The 20,251-nt window shown below is 38.5% G+C and overlaps 1 protein-coding gene across 1 annotated transcript in view; it reads right to left on the bottom strand.

Moving 5' to 3' along the window:
* Positions 1–2,711: 2,711 nt before the first annotated feature.
* Positions 2,712–20,251, bottom strand: part of LMO4 (LIM domain only 4) — a 41,335-nt gene continuing 23,795 nt past the window's right edge. Inside the window, exons 3-5 of the mRNA XM_077277519.1 lie at positions 19,227–19,323; positions 18,854–19,009; positions 2,712–3,492 (exon numbers count right to left, since the gene is read on the bottom strand). Of these exons, the coding sequence (XP_077133634.1) occupies positions 3,484–3,492; positions 18,854–19,009; positions 19,227–19,323 (262 nt within the window). The 3' untranslated portion in view covers positions 2,712–3,483. The remainder of the gene's footprint in view (positions 3,493–18,853; positions 19,010–19,226; positions 19,324–20,251) is intronic.

Raw genomic sequence — 20,251 nt, forward strand, 5'->3', positions numbered from 1 at the left:
CAATTGCTCATTTTGCCTTTCTTCTCAGCTAATTCTTCTTTCCATTAGGTTTATGACATCATGTGATTAAAAACTGACTAGCTGAATCCTTCTAAGCTCTATATAGATCCAGGAGGTCAATTTACCCTGCATGAGTCATCACTGCAAAAGTATATGGCAGAGGTTGGAGGAGGGGAGAGGCAGTAGTTGGGTCAAGAGGTGAAAAGGGGAATGACTCACGCAGGGACAAGAGACTTCCTGTTTCTACAAACTGCAGAGAAAATAGAGTTATTAACTGGATAGAAAGGCAAAATGAGCAACTGTAAGTACACAGTGCTATAGAATATTATGACTGCAATATACTAAGAGGATAAAAACTTTGATGGGAGGATGAGTGCTTCTTAAACCATGATGTTCCATCTGACTGGCCTTACAGTAAAGAACCTTCTATCTTCTAGATATTAGAGTCACAGTACAGATTTTCAAATCTACAGCATGTTCTGATTTCCGAGAAGATTTTTGCCACTAAACGTGGAATAGGGATGGAAAAACCCCGTTCATTTGTAGTACACTGCACTGAAAATTTGCAGCAAGTTATAGAGTTCGCAAAGCAAATCAGGAATGTGTGAACTTAGTCTTAGGTTAAGGTACCGTCACATTAAGCGACGCTGCAGCGATAGCGACAACGATGTCGATCGCTGCAACGTCGCTGTTTGATCGCTGGAGAGCTGTCACACAGACCGCTCTCCAGCGACCAACGATGCCGAGGTCCCGGGTAACCAGGGTAAACATCGGGTTGCTAAGCGCAGGGCCGCGCTTAGTAACCCGATGTTTACCCTGGTTACCAGCTTAAAAGTAAAAAAAAACAAACAGTACATGCTCACCTGCGCGTCTCCCAGCGTCTGCTTCCTGACACTGACTGAGCTCCGGCCCTAACAGCACAGTGGTGACGTCACCGCTGTGCTTTCACTTTCTCTTTAGGGCCGGATTTCAGTCAGAGCAGGAAGCAGACGCTGGGAGACGCGCAGGTGAGCATGTACTGTTTGTTTTTTTTACTTTTACGCTGGTAACCAGGGTAAACATCGGGTTACTAAGCGCGGCCCTGCGCTTAGTAACCCGATGTTTACCCTGGTTACCAGTGTAAAACATCGCTGGTATCGTTGCTTTTGGTGTCAAACACAACGATACACGGCGATCGGACGACCAAATAAAGTTCTGGACTTTATTCAGCGACCAGCGACATCACAGCAGGATCCTGATCGCTGCTGCGTGTCAAACGAAACGATATCGCTAGCGAGGACGCTGCAACGTCACGGATCGCTAGCGATATCGTTTAGTGTGACGGTACCTTTACAGTACATGCATTTCTTTCCTATGACATTATTTTTAGGCAGTTTGCTTTATTTTTTACCATAAGCATTCACTTTTTTAAATTTTTTTGCAGCTTAAAAAAACATTTACAATGTGTCTTGTATTTTTGGTGGTGTTTTTTGTTGTGTATTTCAAAATACAAATCGTGTGATCCCAAGATTAATCTTTGTATCACAATCTGTAAGTGAAACCTTTTGGGATGTAAAAAACGCAATGAATAAAAAAACCATTAATAAAATACAGGTACTCATACACAAAAATAAAGGAGTTCAAAAAAATGTATTGACATTACCTTAGAAGAAAAACTTGCAAAAGAAAAAAATAATTTGCATATAGGACGGTTGCATGTATAATTTAGCATCATTTCTCCGACATATAGCTTCCGAGTATGTTATTGTATACCTTCTATAGACTCCTATTAAATAATAAAATACAGTGTTGTATACACTTTGTTACTGGATGTTTCGGCATAGAAGAGGAGGCAAAAGGCAAGGTTGTAGAGGACTACAGATGTATTGGACATATACCTTGAGAACTTTCCTGACAATACTGTGGCCAGATGTTTCCTGTCAATAGGGAAATATCAGACGCCATACTTACATTGAGTTTGTAGGTCTATGGCTTTTTTCCTGCCAGGGCTGTGGAGTCAGTAAGCCAAACCTCCGGCTCCCCAATTTCCATGACACCGACTCCACCAAAATGGTCTCGGACTCCACAGCCCTGGTTACGACCACGTGCAACTAGTGGTCTCTATATCAGTGGTCATAACCATGGATACTTAAGGTCCTGCAATGACTGCACATGAGGAAAAACATAGCGAACCAGAAAAACTATACTATATTTCTAATTGAAGGCATTTGCTAATATTATACCTATTACATATTGGGATAAGGGTCTTTGGGATGGAAATACCCCTTTAAAAGGAAGGGACTTGACTATTCTACAGTTGGTTTTTAAGCCATTATGGGATATATAGAATTTTTTTTTTTTTAAATGTTGCCACAAAAATGACTGGTAAGATGCCATGAAGATGCTTCAGGAAAAATCCCTCCGGCGATTGAGAAGTGTCTTCGGCTTGAAAAATTATGCAGACGCGCCAGCATTTAAAAGACATCATGTGCACATACCCCAAGCGATTTTGATGTAGAATTTGGAGCAGATCCCCGTCTGAAAACTATGTGAACGTTCCTTAAAAGTATATTTAAAATAAAGAATTTAGTGTTTACCACTGGCCATATTGATTGGCACATTTATCCCCATTGTTATCATCCCTGCAAATATTCTGCTTGGAAACTTCCCGGAGAAAAAAAAAAAAATATGGTCAGATTATGTTCATTATAAAATGTAAAACTCAATTTAACTATAGCATTTAAATTTTTTATTACTTAAATACACCATACTAGAGCAAGTCTCTGAAAATATCACAAATAAAAGTTTTTCTTCAATCAGCAAGTAGGTGAAAATTTCTACACAATAGCAGATTCTTTTTCCCGCCCCTTCCCTTTTGCAATGGGAAGTAGCAACGATAGGACAAACAAAAATGTAAAAAATAAAAAAAAAAATAAAATAAAATATCACATACATGCATACGTACATTGTATTTTACAGAGAGATACAATAAAAGTGTTTGTGATAAAGTACCCAAAAGCTACAACTCCCTTTTATCTTATGTTCACTTTGATTGGAACATTCTTCCTCACAGCACGTAAAATAGACAAAAGAGTGAGTAGAGTTGTCGTCAAGGGAAAGGGTGCAAACTCTGGCCAGTGCCCTGCTAATCGGTAATGAGGGTGGTAAGCAGTTTCTGAATACATCTTGTCATTTGTTTCATAAGTCATTTTCACCCTCGTCAAGAAGTCCTCCGGTGAACAGCTCAAATTATTATTATTTTTTTTTTTCAAAAGTCTCCCAATTTGCCCAGGTTCATGGAGTCCATAATATATGTGTCTTCAGTCCTTTTCATACACCAATAAATGTGGGGAGGGCAACCAAGAAGAGAAAAAAAGGTGCAATGGCATGAAGCTGGCACTGATGCTAGCTACAAAGGTGACTTGTCTACTTGAGACATATGGGATCCATCTGCGATGAACAGAACTTGAGATGAAGGCACGCATTCTGTTTTATTCTGACCTTTTAACAAACCTAAAATGAGAAACAGAGAAACATTAGTCTGGTTTGTAGACAGTAAAAAAGAAATAATGACAATGTAACTGACAAACACTACCTTTCATATCCCACTACACTACACTAAAGGTCAATGCACATGGCTAAGCCAACAGTTCTGATCTTATTTGGTGGCATATTGAGACCTTCAGGTCCATATAATGAAAACAAAAATACTACAAGTGAAGCAGTACAGTGTTGCACACGAGAATATCTGAATAAAAGAGCATGCTTCCCCTCCCCCATGTATGAGAAAAAAACACTTTCTCATAAAAAATGGTAATTCTAGGCTCATATGAGGTCAAAACAGACAACTTTGATCAGTAATACAGTTATTACAATGGTTTAATGATCGGTCGCAGAGGGTGCGACCATAAAAGAGCCTGTAAGGGAAGGGCGCCGGCCAAAGCCCAATTCAGTTGGATGTGTCCGTCCGAGGACACATGTCCAGCTGAAGTGTATTGCAGCGCAGGGCCCCTATGCCTTCCTGCGCTGCAATACGCGCTACCAGCCAATCAGTGACCGGCAGCTAAAGTCAACGTGCCGGTCATTAGCGGTGCATATCAGTGACGTCATGCGCTGCCCAAGACGGAACACTAAAGTCAGCTACATGCTACAGAAGAATACGCCGCCGCACATCATGCAAGTGGAGAAAGGTAAGAACAGTTTATTTTTTTATGCTTTGCAAAAGAGAATGGACATTATACCAAAAAGGAGCCCAGGATACGGGTCATTATACAGGGAAGAGGCCCAGGATGCGGGGTCATTAGATCAGATTGGGCGTCAGTATAAAAATCAAGGGACCCATGAAAAGTGACATTATACCAGGAAGAGGCCCGGAACATGGGATATAACAGGAAAGGGTTTAGGATGAGAGATTTATTAGGAAGAGGCCCAGGAGAGGGGATATTATAACAGGAAGGGGCTTAGAATGAAAGATTATTACAGGATGGGGCAAGGACAGGGGAAACTATTACATGCATGTCTTTATAGGGTCTAGGACGCTACAAAAGCCCAACAGAGATGGGGGCCCAGGTTCAAATTTTGCACCGTGATCCATGGGATTCCAGTTATCTAAAAATAAAAAGCTGCTTTTCAGCAGTTGTCCCGAAAAAAAAGAAAACAGTTGGAAATTGATCAAATGGAAATTAGATTTAAATGGTTGAATGCGCCTCAGCTGTTTGCATGATTGATGCCAATTATGACTTTTGTTCATGTGAGGTCAACAGTAAGGCTACGTTCACATTTGCGTTGTGCGCCGCAGCGTCGGCGCCGCAGCGCACAACGCAAACAAAAACGCAGCAAAACGCATGCACAACGCTGCGTTTTGCGCCGCATGCGTCGTTTTTTTCATTGAATTTGGACGCAGCAAAAATGCAACTTGCTGCGTCCTCTGCGCCCCGACGCGGGCGCCGCAGCGACGCATGCGGCGCAAAACGCAAGTGCGCCGCATGTCCATGCGCCCCCATGTTAAATATAGGGGCGCATGACGCATGCGGCGCCGCTGCGGCGCCCGACGCTGCGGCGCTGGCCGCAAATGTGAACGTAGCCTAATGCAGGTTTTATTAGAAGCAGGATATCAAAGTGTAAAAGAAGACCTGTCAATCTATTCATGCATTTCTAAAAGATATTAAAATTGGCAAGAAAAGATTTTTCCAAATTCTATTCTTAATGGGAGATACAAGTATTTACTTAAAAACACTCTTGAAAAGATGAGAGGTCCTCCTTAAGGTCATGTGCACATACCCTTTTTCAGGCTGATTCCCACTAAAACTCACCATTAGAAGAGCTAAAAAAAATGCTAAAAATAATGTGTTTTTGTGGTTCTCCTGAAGGGGTCAATTGAAGCACATTGGATTGCAGGAAAAGTTTGCGGTTTATTCTCAAAGTTTTTTGGACATTTTTATTCACAGACATATGCCAGTAGCTTTGTGTGCATATAGCCTTAAGGTACCGTCAGATTAAGCGACGCTGCAGCGATATAGACAACGATGCCGATCGCTGCAGCGTCGCTGTTTCGTCGTTCTGTGGGCGCTGGAGAGCTGTCACACAGACGGCTCTCCAGCGACCAACGATGCCGAAGTCCCCGGGTAACCAGGGTAAACATCGGGTTACTAAGCGCAGGGCCGCGCTTAGTAACCCGATGTTTACCCTGGTTACCAGTGTAAATGTAAAAAAACCCAAACACTACATACTTACATTCCAGTGTGTGTCGAGTCCCCCGGCGTCCGCTTCCCTGCACTGTGTCAGCGCTGGCCGGCCATAAAGCAGAGCACAGCGGTGACGTCACCGCTGTGCTCTGCTTTCACTTTACGTCTGGCGCTTACACAGTGCAGGGAAGCGGACGCCGGGGGACTCGACAGACACGGCAATGTAAGTATGTAGTGTTTGTTTTTTTTTACATTTACACTGGTAACCAGGGTAAACATCGGGTTACTAAGCGCGGCCCTGCGCTTAGTAATCCGATGTTTACCCTGGTTACCAGTGAAGACATCGCTGAATCCACGTCACACACGCCGATTCAACGATGTCAGCGGGTGATCCAGCGACGAAATAAGGTGCTGGCCTTCTAGCTCTGACCAACAATGTCACAGCAGGATCCTGATTGCTGCTGCGTGTCAAACACAACGATATCGCTAGCCAGGACGCTGCAACTTCACGGATCGCTATCGTTATCGTTGTTAAGTTGTTCAGTGTGAAGGTACCTTTAGTCCAAAGTTTACTTGTCTGTACATATCACTATAATAGAGGAATGATTTCCCAAGTTTCATTATAGAAGCACCCCCATCAAAGTTTTTTATATTGCAATCATATTATATGGTGTACTTACAATTGCACATTTTGCCTTTCTACCCAGCTAATTCTTCTTTTCTCTGCGGTATGTAAAAACAGGAAGTCTCTTTTCCCTGAATGAATCATTTCCCTCCAACTCCTGACCCCGCTGCTCCACTCTTCCCTGCCAGGGACTTTTGCAGCAACTTATGACTCGTACAGGGAAAATGGTCCTCCTGTTTCTACATAGAGATTAGAAAGATTCCGCTAGTCAGTTTTTAATCATGTGATATGGTAGACCTAATGGAAAAGAGAAGAATTAGCTGGGTAGAAGGATTAAATGAGCAATTGTAAGTACACAGATCCATATAATAGGACTGCAATATATTAAGAAGATGGGAGGAGTGCTTCTTTAATAAAAGGGCATAGAAATCAGAGGCAATGAAATAGGCAATTAGAATCTAGTCAACTCTCAGTAAACAGGAAAAAAATCCTTAAAATAAATACTTTTAGGGAGTGTGAAAGATTAATTTAATGAGTTTTCCCATGTGTTTTAGCCCTACAAAATGTTCTAAAACTTACAAAAGAAATATATAAAATTTCTAAGCAACACAATGTCAGATTTGTTTTAAAATACTCTTCTGAACCTAGGAGTGCACAGAGTTAGTGAGAACTTGAGGTCTCGGAGTAAGTTCAAGGTCCCCACCTCCTCCTTCAGGAGCACCATACTTTCAAGCTAATTAAAATGGTGCGGGAGTGGAGGTTCAATTCCCATGAGTTGAAGCTCAGTGTGAGAAAGGTAATTTGGCTGTCCAGAACAAAGAGATTAGAGAGCAGCCTGTGAGCATATTTAATAAATGAGCATCAAATGTCCTCTACTACGGACACAGACAACTCCAATTATATAACAACGAGGGAATTGTTGAGTGATATGTAAACTAGAAGATTTTTTTTAATAACCAATAAAGTGAATGGCGCAGACCTTGGTTTAAACGCAACCTAGAATAGATAACATAATACTCTATATGCTGATTGATTGTACAGGTGAGTTTGCTTGCCTTGCCATGCTCTCCCACCCCCTTGCCAAACATAACGTAACAAAGAACTTAATTAACAAGTAAGTAAATACTGAGGGGCACATCTACGTTCAACCGCGGCTAGACCTGTAATTACAAAATGAAAACCAAATTAGAAACTCCAAGTCCTGCATAGAAGCTTCAAAGTAAACCAAACGGATTCTCACAATGACTTTTTCTTTTGAATGTAGACTGACAGCCCTAAAAATCTTCTGCCTTTTTCTCTTTTTTTCCCATTTTCAATTATATTAAATTACAAGTAGTATTAGTAATTCTAAGTTTTGACATTAAGCTGTATATTAATAAAACTGTAAGCCGGTATTTGTATGACCTTTTATATAGGCGATTGGGTTTTTAATTTTAATTTGTGGTATATAATAAAGTTGGTTCTTCAGATAGAAATGAGTGTTGAGAATTTGACATTCAGTAGAAGTTTTAGAAAAACAGAGGACACGTTTTAAGAACTGACAATCCTCAAAAATTAAGACTTAGACGGATAGCTTACTTGGTTGTCAGATTAATATTCAGGTAATCAAGAACATTGACCACGTTAGTGTAGAAGATCAAACCTGAGGGTTTTAACCAAAAATTGTTTGTAACGTAAAATACTACAACCAACCATATTGGTCAACTGATGACATTATCAGGAAAGAAGTCACCTAAATTGTTGTTCAATAGCCATTAGTCTACATAAAATCTTTTTTGAGAATGAAGCGTGGCAGGAAAAATGGTGACGCAAGGAAGTCCCAAGTTCAAATCCCACCAAAGACAACATCTAAAAGGAGATTAAAGCCAAGCTCTCAAGACATACTGAAAGGGACTTTAGATTGTGAACCCCAATGGGGAAAGTGATTAGGTCTGTAAATTGTTGAGGATTTCTGTTACATAAATCAACAAAATAAATGATATATACATTTTTCAGAAAGATCGTTCATTGAACATGTAAGGAACTAAACTAGTATAACTAGAATCAAGCACCAAGCATCAAGCATTTTTGTGCATATGGCCACTAGAGATGTTACAAATTTCTCCAACAATTCAGGTCCCAGAAGTTTAAATTTACAAGAATCCATAAGAAAAGACCAGCCTGCCATCAATCTGGAGAATTTGTTGAGAGACAGGAAGAAAATAAAATTAAATAAAAAAAAAACAACACACCATCTATTAGGCCTTGACCTGATTCCTTTTGCCACAGCTATCCTAGTCCTGAGGCCCACACAGATTTTTCCAACACAGAGATCAACAAGGTCATGAGAAGGTTGGGCTTCAGCACCAAAAAGTTGGTCGAAAATATGGAGCTGAATCACTGCTACAACAGCTAGGGACGATGGAACAGAGGGAAGTCAGTTGATGGTCTAGCAGGTGAGTATAATGCTTTTTTTGCCTTCATTATTTTTTAACCTCTTTCAAGCCGTTTGTGGTATACAGTGTCCTCAGAGCATAATAAATGGCAATAAAGGAACTTTCAATTTGGAACAAATTGAATCTGCTGACCAAGCAAATCTGCCTTAAACGAAATTTGTGAGATTTGGAAATCTTAATTGTCAACCTAAAGTCATCTGCTGATCAGTGCAAATTGGCTTGATGCATAAACATTTGATCACTCTAGTTAGCAAAATATCTACATGTTCCCAATTGCTTGGGAACATGAAGATTTTTTGCCAACTGCTTGGCATAGTGGTGGTCTTAACCTTTTCTTTTTCCAAGAGAAAAGCAAAGGATCACATAATTGTAATGACGTACATAAAAAAAACCGCTCAATAATTCACACATTTAGCTAGTCACAATAAAATATTATATCACACATGTCCAGATTCAGCCCTAATGCCTTATAAACCAGAGTGAAAGCTGAACTATTTAGATAAGGCTTTAGTTAAATAAAGACCGATGAAAGGTTGCGAGCGGTGTACGCTGTGGTGCGAGCCTCTAGGATAGCTGTATTAATAGGGTAATTTCTAGGCAAGAAAGTGCAAAATTTAAAGAGGCTGACCGGTAAAAAGACATTATCTATCCAAAGGATAGGTAATAACCTTTAGATCAGTGACGGTCAGTCCATTGGGAGCCCCAACAATGAGCAAATACAACACTTTTACTCCCAGTTAAAAATGGAGAGGCAGAGTGCATGCTCGACTGCTGCTCGATTTATTCTTTATAGAGGCCGCCGGACAACCAGAAAAAGTAGAAGGCATCACTCAGCAGTCCCACAGGAAATTAATGGAGCAGTGATGAAGCATGAGTACTGCTGATCCACTTCAATGGGGATAAAAGTGTGTTATTGTGCCGATTTGTGGGGGTCCTATCAGCAGGGCTGTGGAGTCGTGAGTGTGTCTATTTTGTTGAAGTTGTTATTAAATGGACTGACTCAGACTCCTAAAATATATAATAAATTGGGTATAGTAGATCAATGCAGTATGTGCTGAAATTTATTTTCAGAAGAATTTGGGAAAGTTATGAAGTATCCTAAAAATGTCTGTTCTAGTCCTGATCTAAGGATCTCTGCTTTTAGTGGAGATGAATCTGTGCTGTACTTTATGTACATGCTCAGTAGTGACCAGGGCTGTGGGGTCGGAGTTGAGATGAATCTGTGCTGTACTTTATGTACATGCTCAGTAATAACCAGGGCTGTGGAGTTGGAAGTCAGGGAAATTGAGGAGTTGGTGGTTTGGCTTTCCGACTTACCAGCCATGTCTATCAGTCAGACACCTATCCATCTATAAAATATCTATCTCTTTTAGACCATTATGTTGTAAGACAGAACAAAGCCTGAGCAGACCACCTAGAAGCGATACATACTTTTATTTGTTATTATGGCATCAAGTAACAAAAAGTTGTAAGGTAATAGGACCAAAGTTGGTAAGTGGGTTTAGTTACATGTTACGGTTCAGCCTACAATCTAGTTGGTAGCATGTTTTATGGGGCGTTTATGTAAAAGTCAGATGGCAGTATAACTCAGGATGAGGATCGCATCGCAGTGCTCGGAGTGGCAGTTGGCTCTCCCGATCAAAGCATGACCGCATGCATTTCTAAGCAGCTTTGACACTTGGGTCAGAAGAGAGCTGCCAGCCAGTCCGAGCATTGCGATGCGATCCTCGTCTAGAGTTATATTACCAACTCATTCTTCCATTACATTGCAAGCTAAACAAGAATTGTTAAAAATGCTTGTTTCACGATTAACCTTACCATGTAAACAGGCAACCAATTACCCTAAGAAGAAACAAAAAGCTTGTTCATCGGGTGAAATTATCTTTTGTACAGAATTAAAGTTCTTCGTTCTGAGTGGTGCATCATCCTGACTCACACTGCCGAGAATAATAGCAGCCTATGTGAATTGTGAGATCCACTACAGATCTGCCTGGGCAAAAAAGCAGTTTGGTAAGTTTACCGATCGGCGTTTGTATCCAACAGGCTGTCGGTCCATGTAAATAGACCATTAGTCTGGCTTTCAAGTATTTAATGGTGCAGTTGGCCAAAAAAAAAAAAAAATCAGGCCCATGGAGTTTTTGTAGTTTTACAAAATACTTCATCCACTTATAATTTCATATCAGCTGCAGCTTGTTAAAAAAAAAAGAAATATATTTCCAAACTTCCATCGAATAAGAAGAAATAGCTTTGATCTCCTTTATAGGCTATTAAACTCATAATTGCAATATGCAATCAAAGCATTTGTGCCTATCAGCATGTACACACTCTTTCTACTTCATATGGTTAAATAGTCATTATGTGAAGTTTAACAGTCCAACCACATTATGAAGAATGTAATAGTTATGTGGACACTTTAGGCCAGAGTCAAATATTGTGTTAAAGCAAAAATAGAAGTTGGTAGAAAGAAATCTAAACTTTCAATCGTAGGAAACTGTACTGGGCCTCGCAAAACACTAATACAAGCAACATTTAGGAGTTATTCCCATCTTTTTAGATGGGTATTGTTGAATAGAGCTTGAGAAAACAAGAACTTTTTCATTTTAATGCCTAAAAAACTTCTTAGCTGCTCTTGAGATATTAACACTTTTTTTCCCCATTACCTAGGTGACCGACCACCACTGTTGCCCGAACATGCACAGTGCTTACGAGTGCTTTTCTATTGAGCTTGTAAGTACTGCATAGAAGCTGGCTGGGATCGCTGAAGCACACTGTCAGCTCCTAATCCTGTCCAGCGCTTACAAGCTAGACAACAATGGTGGTCTGTCTCCTAGGCAACAAACTGTAAACAAAAAGTGTTAATATCTAAAATACACCGCAAATTGCAAAAAATAATATCCAACACCACTCATCTAGGAGGATGGGAATAACCCTTTAAAACTAAATATTTTATTGATTTCAGATTACTATAATACATAAAGAATGAGATACAGCGACAGCCATTTTTTTGCGAGTATTTTATAACATCCTTTAAAGGAAGAGAAAAAAAAAACGGACCAAAACACTAATTCATAGCATAAGTGCCTAAAAAGTAATAGAATACAAATATTACCTCTTTTGTCATTATATACATTAATGAAAATACTGTATATAGAGACAAAATCCCTTTCCTGCATATCTATTTCCTGGATACGTTATTACGTGCACATATAAAATGAGTAATAAATCCATTAAGTTGTGTTTAAATGTAATCCAATACGAAGGTAATTGCTTTTGGGAAATGCCGCTAAGATATTGGGTTAACAGTTCCATAAATGATACATAGCGCATGCATTCAAATACTGGTCCCTGTACACCAAATAATTTACAAAATCCAAAGTTATTATTTTATTTGCCTACGCCGAGGAGAGAATAAAAGCTTTTATTTTCCCTTTAATTTTCAGCACATTAATGAAGTTTCTATTGCAAATCCATATAGTAGCAGCAACTGAAGTATGCATTTTTTGTTTCACTGCAATAACTCAGTGCAGCGTGATTGCCTGGGTTAATGATGAAAAAGTCAAACACGCTATCAGGGCTGATGGAAAAATCTATCACCAATTTGAAATTAAAATTCATATGTGGTCAATAAGATTTACTACCCATGCAAGTGAAGCTGTAAAGAGTAAATGAATCAATGTCATCAATACGTAATCAGTATGAAATATGATGTGAATACAATTATGTGCAGGAGTCGGGCATTCCTTCTTTTTTCCCTGAACCAGCGCGGAATGAACAGACTTAGTGAGGACTGACAGTAATTGGTACAAATTAGACACAGCAGTTATCAAAATGCACTCACTAGAATAGCAAGGAGACTTGTTAGGAAAATGAAGCTAGATCTTAAACAGTCTCCTTCTCTACAACTGTTGATCTGAATTCCCGCTCTCATACATTCATTTCAATCTGTTGGGAGGAATGCATATCATTGTGGAAAATTGTAAAAAAAATTTTCTCATTATGCTGTGTTTTTGTGGCCTTAACAAAAACAAAAATTAAAAAAAAAACCAAGACATACAACGTTAATGAGAACAGGGCTTCATACATATAGCGGAGTTGTGTTGACAGGCGAATGGGGCCACTCTACAGTAAGAAGCTTGAGCGACTGCTGCCATTAGGCCCTCTATAAAGCGCCACATTACAAAAATAGGATTTCTGTAATTCAGCTCCAAATGCTTATATAATCCACGTAAATACTGATTATTGCTCTAGGTGTGTAAATGTGGTTGCAAGGTTTCCCCTTTGACTTCATGTAGGAAGAACTGCATCGTACATGTAGATCTACTTTCTACAGATTACATGGGCCTACCTGAGTAGTGTGGGTGGGACACAGGGGCAGTTGTCCTGGGTGCAAAATGTTTAGGGTTATGCAAAATTTCAAAAGAAAAGTTTGTTGTTTTTTTTTGCTGGGAGTGATTTTACTTTTATACTATTTTTTTTTAAGGGGACTCCAGGGACATTATTTATTTTAAGGGAGAACTCAAGGGCATTATTAAAGGTTAAGGGTATGTGCACACGTAGGATGGATCTCTGCGGATTTTTCTGCACCTGTTTTTGTAAATCCGCTGGTAAACCGCACTGCGGATTACCTGCGGAATTACCACGGATTTACCGCGGTTTTTGTGCGGATTCCACCTGCGGTTTTACACCTGCGGATTCCTATTGAGGAGCAGGTGTAGACAGCTGCGGAATCCGCACAAAGAATTGACATGCTGTGGAATAAACAATGAAGCGTTTCCGCGCGTTTTTTTCCACAGCATGTGCACTGCGGATTTTGTTTTCAATAGGTTTACATGGTACTGTAAACTCATGGAAAACTGCTGCGAATCCGCAGCATCAAAACCGCTGCGGATCTGCAGCAAAATCCACAGCGTGTGCACATAGCCTTAGACAATGAAATTCCTGCATTACCCAAGACACTGGCAACCTACATTATGCCATTGCATGAAGAAGCCAACTGCGGAGATTTAGCTATAATGAAACTACAACTCCCAGCATATTAGAGTCTTAGACGTGGCAGATCCCTACTACAGAACATTTCCTGAACAAAGATTTTTTTTATATTTACATACACACATTATAGCTACATATACATACAAACATTGTAACTACATATACATACACAAATTATAACTACATATACATACACACATTGTAACTACATATACATACACACATTGTAGCTACATATACATACAAACATTATAACTACATATACATACACACATTATAACTACATATACATACAAACATTATAACTACATATACATACACACATTATAACTACATATACATACACACATTGTAACTACATATACATACACACATTATAACTACATATACATACACACATTGTAACTACATATACATACACAGTATAGCTACATATACATACACACATTATAACTACATATACATACACACATTATAACTACATATACATACAAACATTATAACTACATATACATACAAACATTATAACTACATATACATACACATTGTAACTACATATACATACACACATTATAACTACATATACATACACACATTATAACTACATATACATACACATTGTAACTACATATACATACACACATTATAACTACATATACATACACACATTATAACTACATATACATACACACATTGTAACTACATATACATACACAGTATAGCTACATATACATACACACATTATAACTACATATACATACACACATTATAACTACATATACATACAAACATTATAACTACATATACATACAAACATTATAACTACATATACATACACATTGTAACTACATATACATACACACATTATAACTACATATACATACACACATTATAACTACATATACATACACACATTGTAACTACATATACATACACAGTATAGCTACATATACATACACACATTATAACTACATATACATACACACATTATAACTACATATACATACAAACATAACTACATATACATACAAACATTATAACTACATATACATACACACATTGTAACTACATATACATACACACATTATAACTACATATACATACACACATTATAACTACATATACATACAAACATTATAACTACATATACATACAAACATTATAACTACATATACATACACACATTGTAACTACATATACATACACACATTATAACTACATATACATACAAACATTATAACTACATATACATACACACATTATAACTACATATACATACACACATTGTAACTACATATACATACACACATTATAACTACATATACATACACACATTATAACTACATATACATACACAGTATAGCTACATATACATACACACATTATAACTACATATACATACACACATTATAACTACATATACATACAAACATTATAACTACATATACATACAAACATTATAACTACATATACATACACACATTGTAACTACATATACATACACACATTATAACTACATATACATATACACACATTATAACTACATATACATACAAACATTATAACTACATATACATACAAACATTATAACTACATATACATACACACATTGTAACTACATATACATACACACATTATAACTACATATACATACACACATTATAACTACATATACATACAGGCATACATACATACATTAAAACTAAATATACATACACACACACACACACATAACTACATATACACATTATAACTACATATACATGCATACATAAACAGTGTGTGCATAAAAACAGAATTAAACATGGAAAACACTAGAATTAGACATAGGAAGTCTACGGTGATATTATGTGATCTGAGAAAGTTTGCATATAATGTGTGTAATAATAATATACATGATATATTTTTATTACACACATTATATACAAATTTTCTCCTATAACGTAATATCACCGTAGACTTCCTATTGTTTTCCATGTTTAATTTAACTTCCAATATTTAATAACTTGGACCTGGATGCCACTGTTCATGTACGAGTCACCGATTTTATGACAGCAGCAGTATTGGATAATACAAGCAGCACAGAGTGGCGTGTGTATAATGTAACCACATGTGGCGGGCCGGTAGACATATAGTCTGGATCTATAAAGTACTCCCAACTTGCAATTATGTGTTTGTTGTTTTAAGCAGATAAATAGAATTGCTCTGGTTAATTATGTTGGATCAAATAGAAACAAAAAAGGAAGTGAAATGACAAGTTAAATGTTGACAAAACAGTTATTCTGCTAGACAGGAAGGCTGGAAATGACATTTACCGAGCTCAGCCCGATGCAAAGACGTGAGATCACTTCCCATCAGGAACCATATGCAGGAAATAAACAGAGGCTACACATGAGATTAATAAATAATGGAAAGCACTTGATTTGGTTTCCTTAAATACGGAGATCTGGTTCCTGGTTATCATAGGGAAGCGGTTATTACTAAGATTATCCAGGCTTATGATGGGACTGTCACTAAAGTGATCTCTCTACATCAGGCCATCTATAGGATAAGGCGAGGGGGAGAAATTACAATGACCACATATTCCGTGGTCCTTTATATGTGTGGAGGGCTCATATACTTCTATTTTAATAAAGCACAGTAAATACGCCAACAGTGACAGACCGGCAAGCGAGGAGAGGACCCTGCCTTTATAGATGGCTACATAAAGGCGCCTGTCTGGTGACGGCCTCGGAGGTCACATCTTACTTTTCCTGGGCTTTAATTAACAGTAAACAGACATAAAATGGCGCATTAATTATTTCATCTGGAATTATAATTAAAAGTCCCTTGTGGTTAAAATTCCTTGTGATGTTCTCTGGTGTAAATGCTTCATATTCTACTCAGCAGTTTCTACAACACTGAAGGGTCATTGCCTCTGCGTAGCCATGTGGAAATACATCTTCTGCTCTCCACAAGGATCCTGACAAAGATTATCCATTCAGGTGTCTAAAAGAGCTGAGTGACTTCCAGTATAAGAGCTATAATGGTGGCCATATTACCAGTTGATACATTGTGGCATGTAAGCTATGGTCCTTATTTATTACCAGCTACAAACTTACAGATCACCTCCAACTTGTCCAACTTAATGGATTAATCAGAGGCGGATTTTCCTCCTCACTTGGGGTCCGTCACCTCAGCGTGCACATTCTGATTGAAGTTAATGTATTAAATGCCACAATTATCTGTGAGGGTCTGAGCAGCTGATCGGTACCCCTGCCCAGTAAGGATGGGTGTAGGACATGTGCCGCTCCACTACATCTACTGTCCTTCAATCACATACTCACAAACCTAAACTTTGCAAATGGTATAAATTATGTAGTCCTTGTAGTTGCCTTTCAGTCCAGTAGTAGCCCAAAAAAGGAAGCAGCACACCACTGTCTGGGAATAAGGAGCTATTTTATTTAGCCCATGATGGCGATGTTTCGGTTCATTGTAGCGAACCTTTTTCAAGTGTAGCGAACCTTTCCAGCGATGAAGAACAATGACCCTGAAATTCTGTTGCACTAGATCCTAAGCAATAATGTAGACTACTGGAGGTGCACAATGTGCTGTTCATGGGTAAAAATAAAATAAATAGTAAGGACTATAGGCATAACTCAAATACCCTTCGTTCCTCGGTCTTAAACCGGGAAATCCACACACTGGGGGGTTCATACGCCTGCAGTCACACAGAGTGACTGCAGACTTAACGGTTTTGACCGGACCTCTTTAAGTAGGTTGAAGATATTCTGTTTTCAGTTTGCGACTACTTTTAGGACGCAAGATCAAGATGCTCTAAACCCTTTACATTTTATAATCTTCTTCATAACTATCTGGCATGGCTGAACACAATTCATAACTGGCACTGACAACAAGGTCATTAAAAAATATATATACATTTTACAGTAAAAAAAATACATTAAAGGGAACCCGTCATCAAGATTTTACTAAGTAAACTACAGACACTATCAGGTCGGCGCCGTTATACTGATTAAGATGATACCTTGGTTGATGAAATCCGTTTTGTGGTTGTTTAATCTTTATTTGTAGTTTTCAGTTAATTCTCGTGCTTCGGTTCGGCCTGTGTGGGTGGGGGGGCTGATGGGGCTTTATTTCATGTTCTCATAGTCATCCTTATGGGCTTAACTGCAGGTCACTGATCCTTCAGTGCCCCCTATTTTAAATACTGCACATAGAAGTATTGGCTTTGAAAAAATAAATTTGGATGCAGCAAAATCGTGCCAGCAGCAGCGCCTGCGCAGTAGCATCTCTCTCTTCCAGCTGCCGCCATACTGCAGGAGTCAATTTTTTTGCTCCAACAAAATAGCAGCAGCACATGCGCAGTATCATCCATTGCTTGCAGATAGATGCTACTGCGCAAGCACTGATGCTATTTTGCTGCAGCCAAAATTTTTTTGCATACAACAAAATGGCAAAGGCGGCACATGCGAAGGAGCATTTATCGTCAAGCAATGCTCTTAATGGGTGCATGCCCCATCCACTGGTGGGCATCTCTTGTGCAGATTGAGAGCATCACTTGCCGATGGATGCTAGGGCGCATGCCTCGCCATTTTACCAGGAGGCAAACTGCAGCAACATGGCGGCAGTGCATGCACAGTAGCATCTATCGGTAAGAGAGGATACTGCGCAGGTGCCGCTGCCGGAACCATTTTGCTGGAGGTCATTTTTGCTTCCTCAAAGTCAGCACTTCAAATAATACAAATAATAAGTGTATATATATCTGGGCTAGGTAAAGTGGTGGTCTTGGGGTAAGATCAAACGGTGATTTTTTTGCAGATTTTTTTCTACACTAGAGTGCAGAAGTAATGGCAGGAAAACTGCACTTTACGTGCGGTTTTAATGCATTCATTAGAATAGGTAAAAAGTGCAGTGTCTGAATAAAGGCATAGCAGCGCAAAAAAAAAAAAGCAACAAAAATGTGAACAAGCCCATATGTATTTCCTTATAGTTAAGTATAATAAGCATAAAATAAATCAGATCTGTTCTGCATCTGATGGCCCTAATCATGTAAGAAATGCAAATAAGGACAGGAAAAATAATTGTGCCAATTAGCCTCCTAGAAAAAAAAAAAGCTTGTTAATAAAGAGTCAAGTATTCACCTTCTGGTCTGGCAGTAGTGGATTGCTCTGAAGTGAATTCAAATGACCATTGATAAGAGCTGTAGGTCTATCATGTTCGCAGAATAAACTGCCATTGATGTAGTGAAACCGGTCCCCTGGGACGAGGCGATTCCGACAGGTTGAGCACGTAAAACACTGCACGGCAGAAGAGGGAAGGGAACAGAAACAAATTAATCAACGGAGAAGAAAAAACTAAAAAAAAAAGGTTGATAAAATAATACTATAGATCATAGCTTCAATCAAGTGATTAAGCAAACTCTAATGGGGATTTGGTTTAACTCCTTTGATGCCAGACACCATGAAATACCCCATTTCTCTGATTAAAAAAAAAAGTTTAGCGTTGTAGAAGTACCTTGAGATGATAGACGTTTCCTTGTGCCCTCATGACCAGTTCGCTGGCTGGAATTGACTGCCCACAAGCGCTGCAAGCACCGCTATTTCCAAATAACCTATGGCGACACAAAAAAGGTAGAAAATGAGGATTGATCATGGTTAATGATACATTGTAGCTCCAAAATGGATCATAGGTACAGTGCTGGACAGAGGACATGGGAGAGGACAATAATAAACAAAAAAATATATACATTTTTTAATTATTGCCCCCTCCCATGTCCTCTGTCCAGCACTGCACCTATAAAAGAATATAATATAAATATTATAATATTTTTAATTTTTATTTTTTTTATTTCAATATATATATATATATATATATATATATATATATAAATGTTTTTTTATTTTTTTACAACCCTTTAATTCACATGGAGTCATGGGATTTAATCAAAAAACGCAGGCTTTACACCTCAAGAAAATGCAAGCCCACATTTTTATCAGATTTCCGGGGCTGATCATAAACAAAAATCTAAAACAGATACAATTCATGACTAGAGTTTAAATGCATTGTGTCCTTGAAATTATTTGAAGAACTCTTTTTTTTTTGTGGTTTAATCATATCAAGAGATATGAGTCATCAAAGGGGTTAAGGGGATTTGATTGTATATCTAAGAAGACATCATGCTCGGTGTATTGAAACTCTAGCAAACCGCCATCAGAGCAGAGTTTCCATTAGGAAGTCACTGCTATCCAGGTTGATATATAATGTGTATGGGTTAACCTTTTCAATCATAGTGTCAACACTTTAGATTTGCCTCCGCTCATCTCTTTCATTCTAACCTTCTCTCTCTCTCTCTTGATAATGAAATGCTTGCTCCGACTTCCCTCTATCTGCTCCTGAGTCCACAATTTAGATTACTTCATCTCTGCTAGCAACAAACTGAATGAAATTTCGATTTGAGCAGAAAGTAATTTACCGGGATCTGGACCCATTTGTCATCATATCTCTCTGGGTGTTTGTTGTATCACTGCAGTTTTCCTATG

This window comes from Ranitomeya variabilis, chromosome 8 (assembly GCF_051348905.1).
Source record: "Ranitomeya variabilis isolate aRanVar5 chromosome 8, aRanVar5.hap1, whole genome shotgun sequence".
Classification (NCBI taxonomy): domain Eukaryota; kingdom Metazoa; phylum Chordata; class Amphibia; order Anura; family Dendrobatidae; genus Ranitomeya; species Ranitomeya variabilis.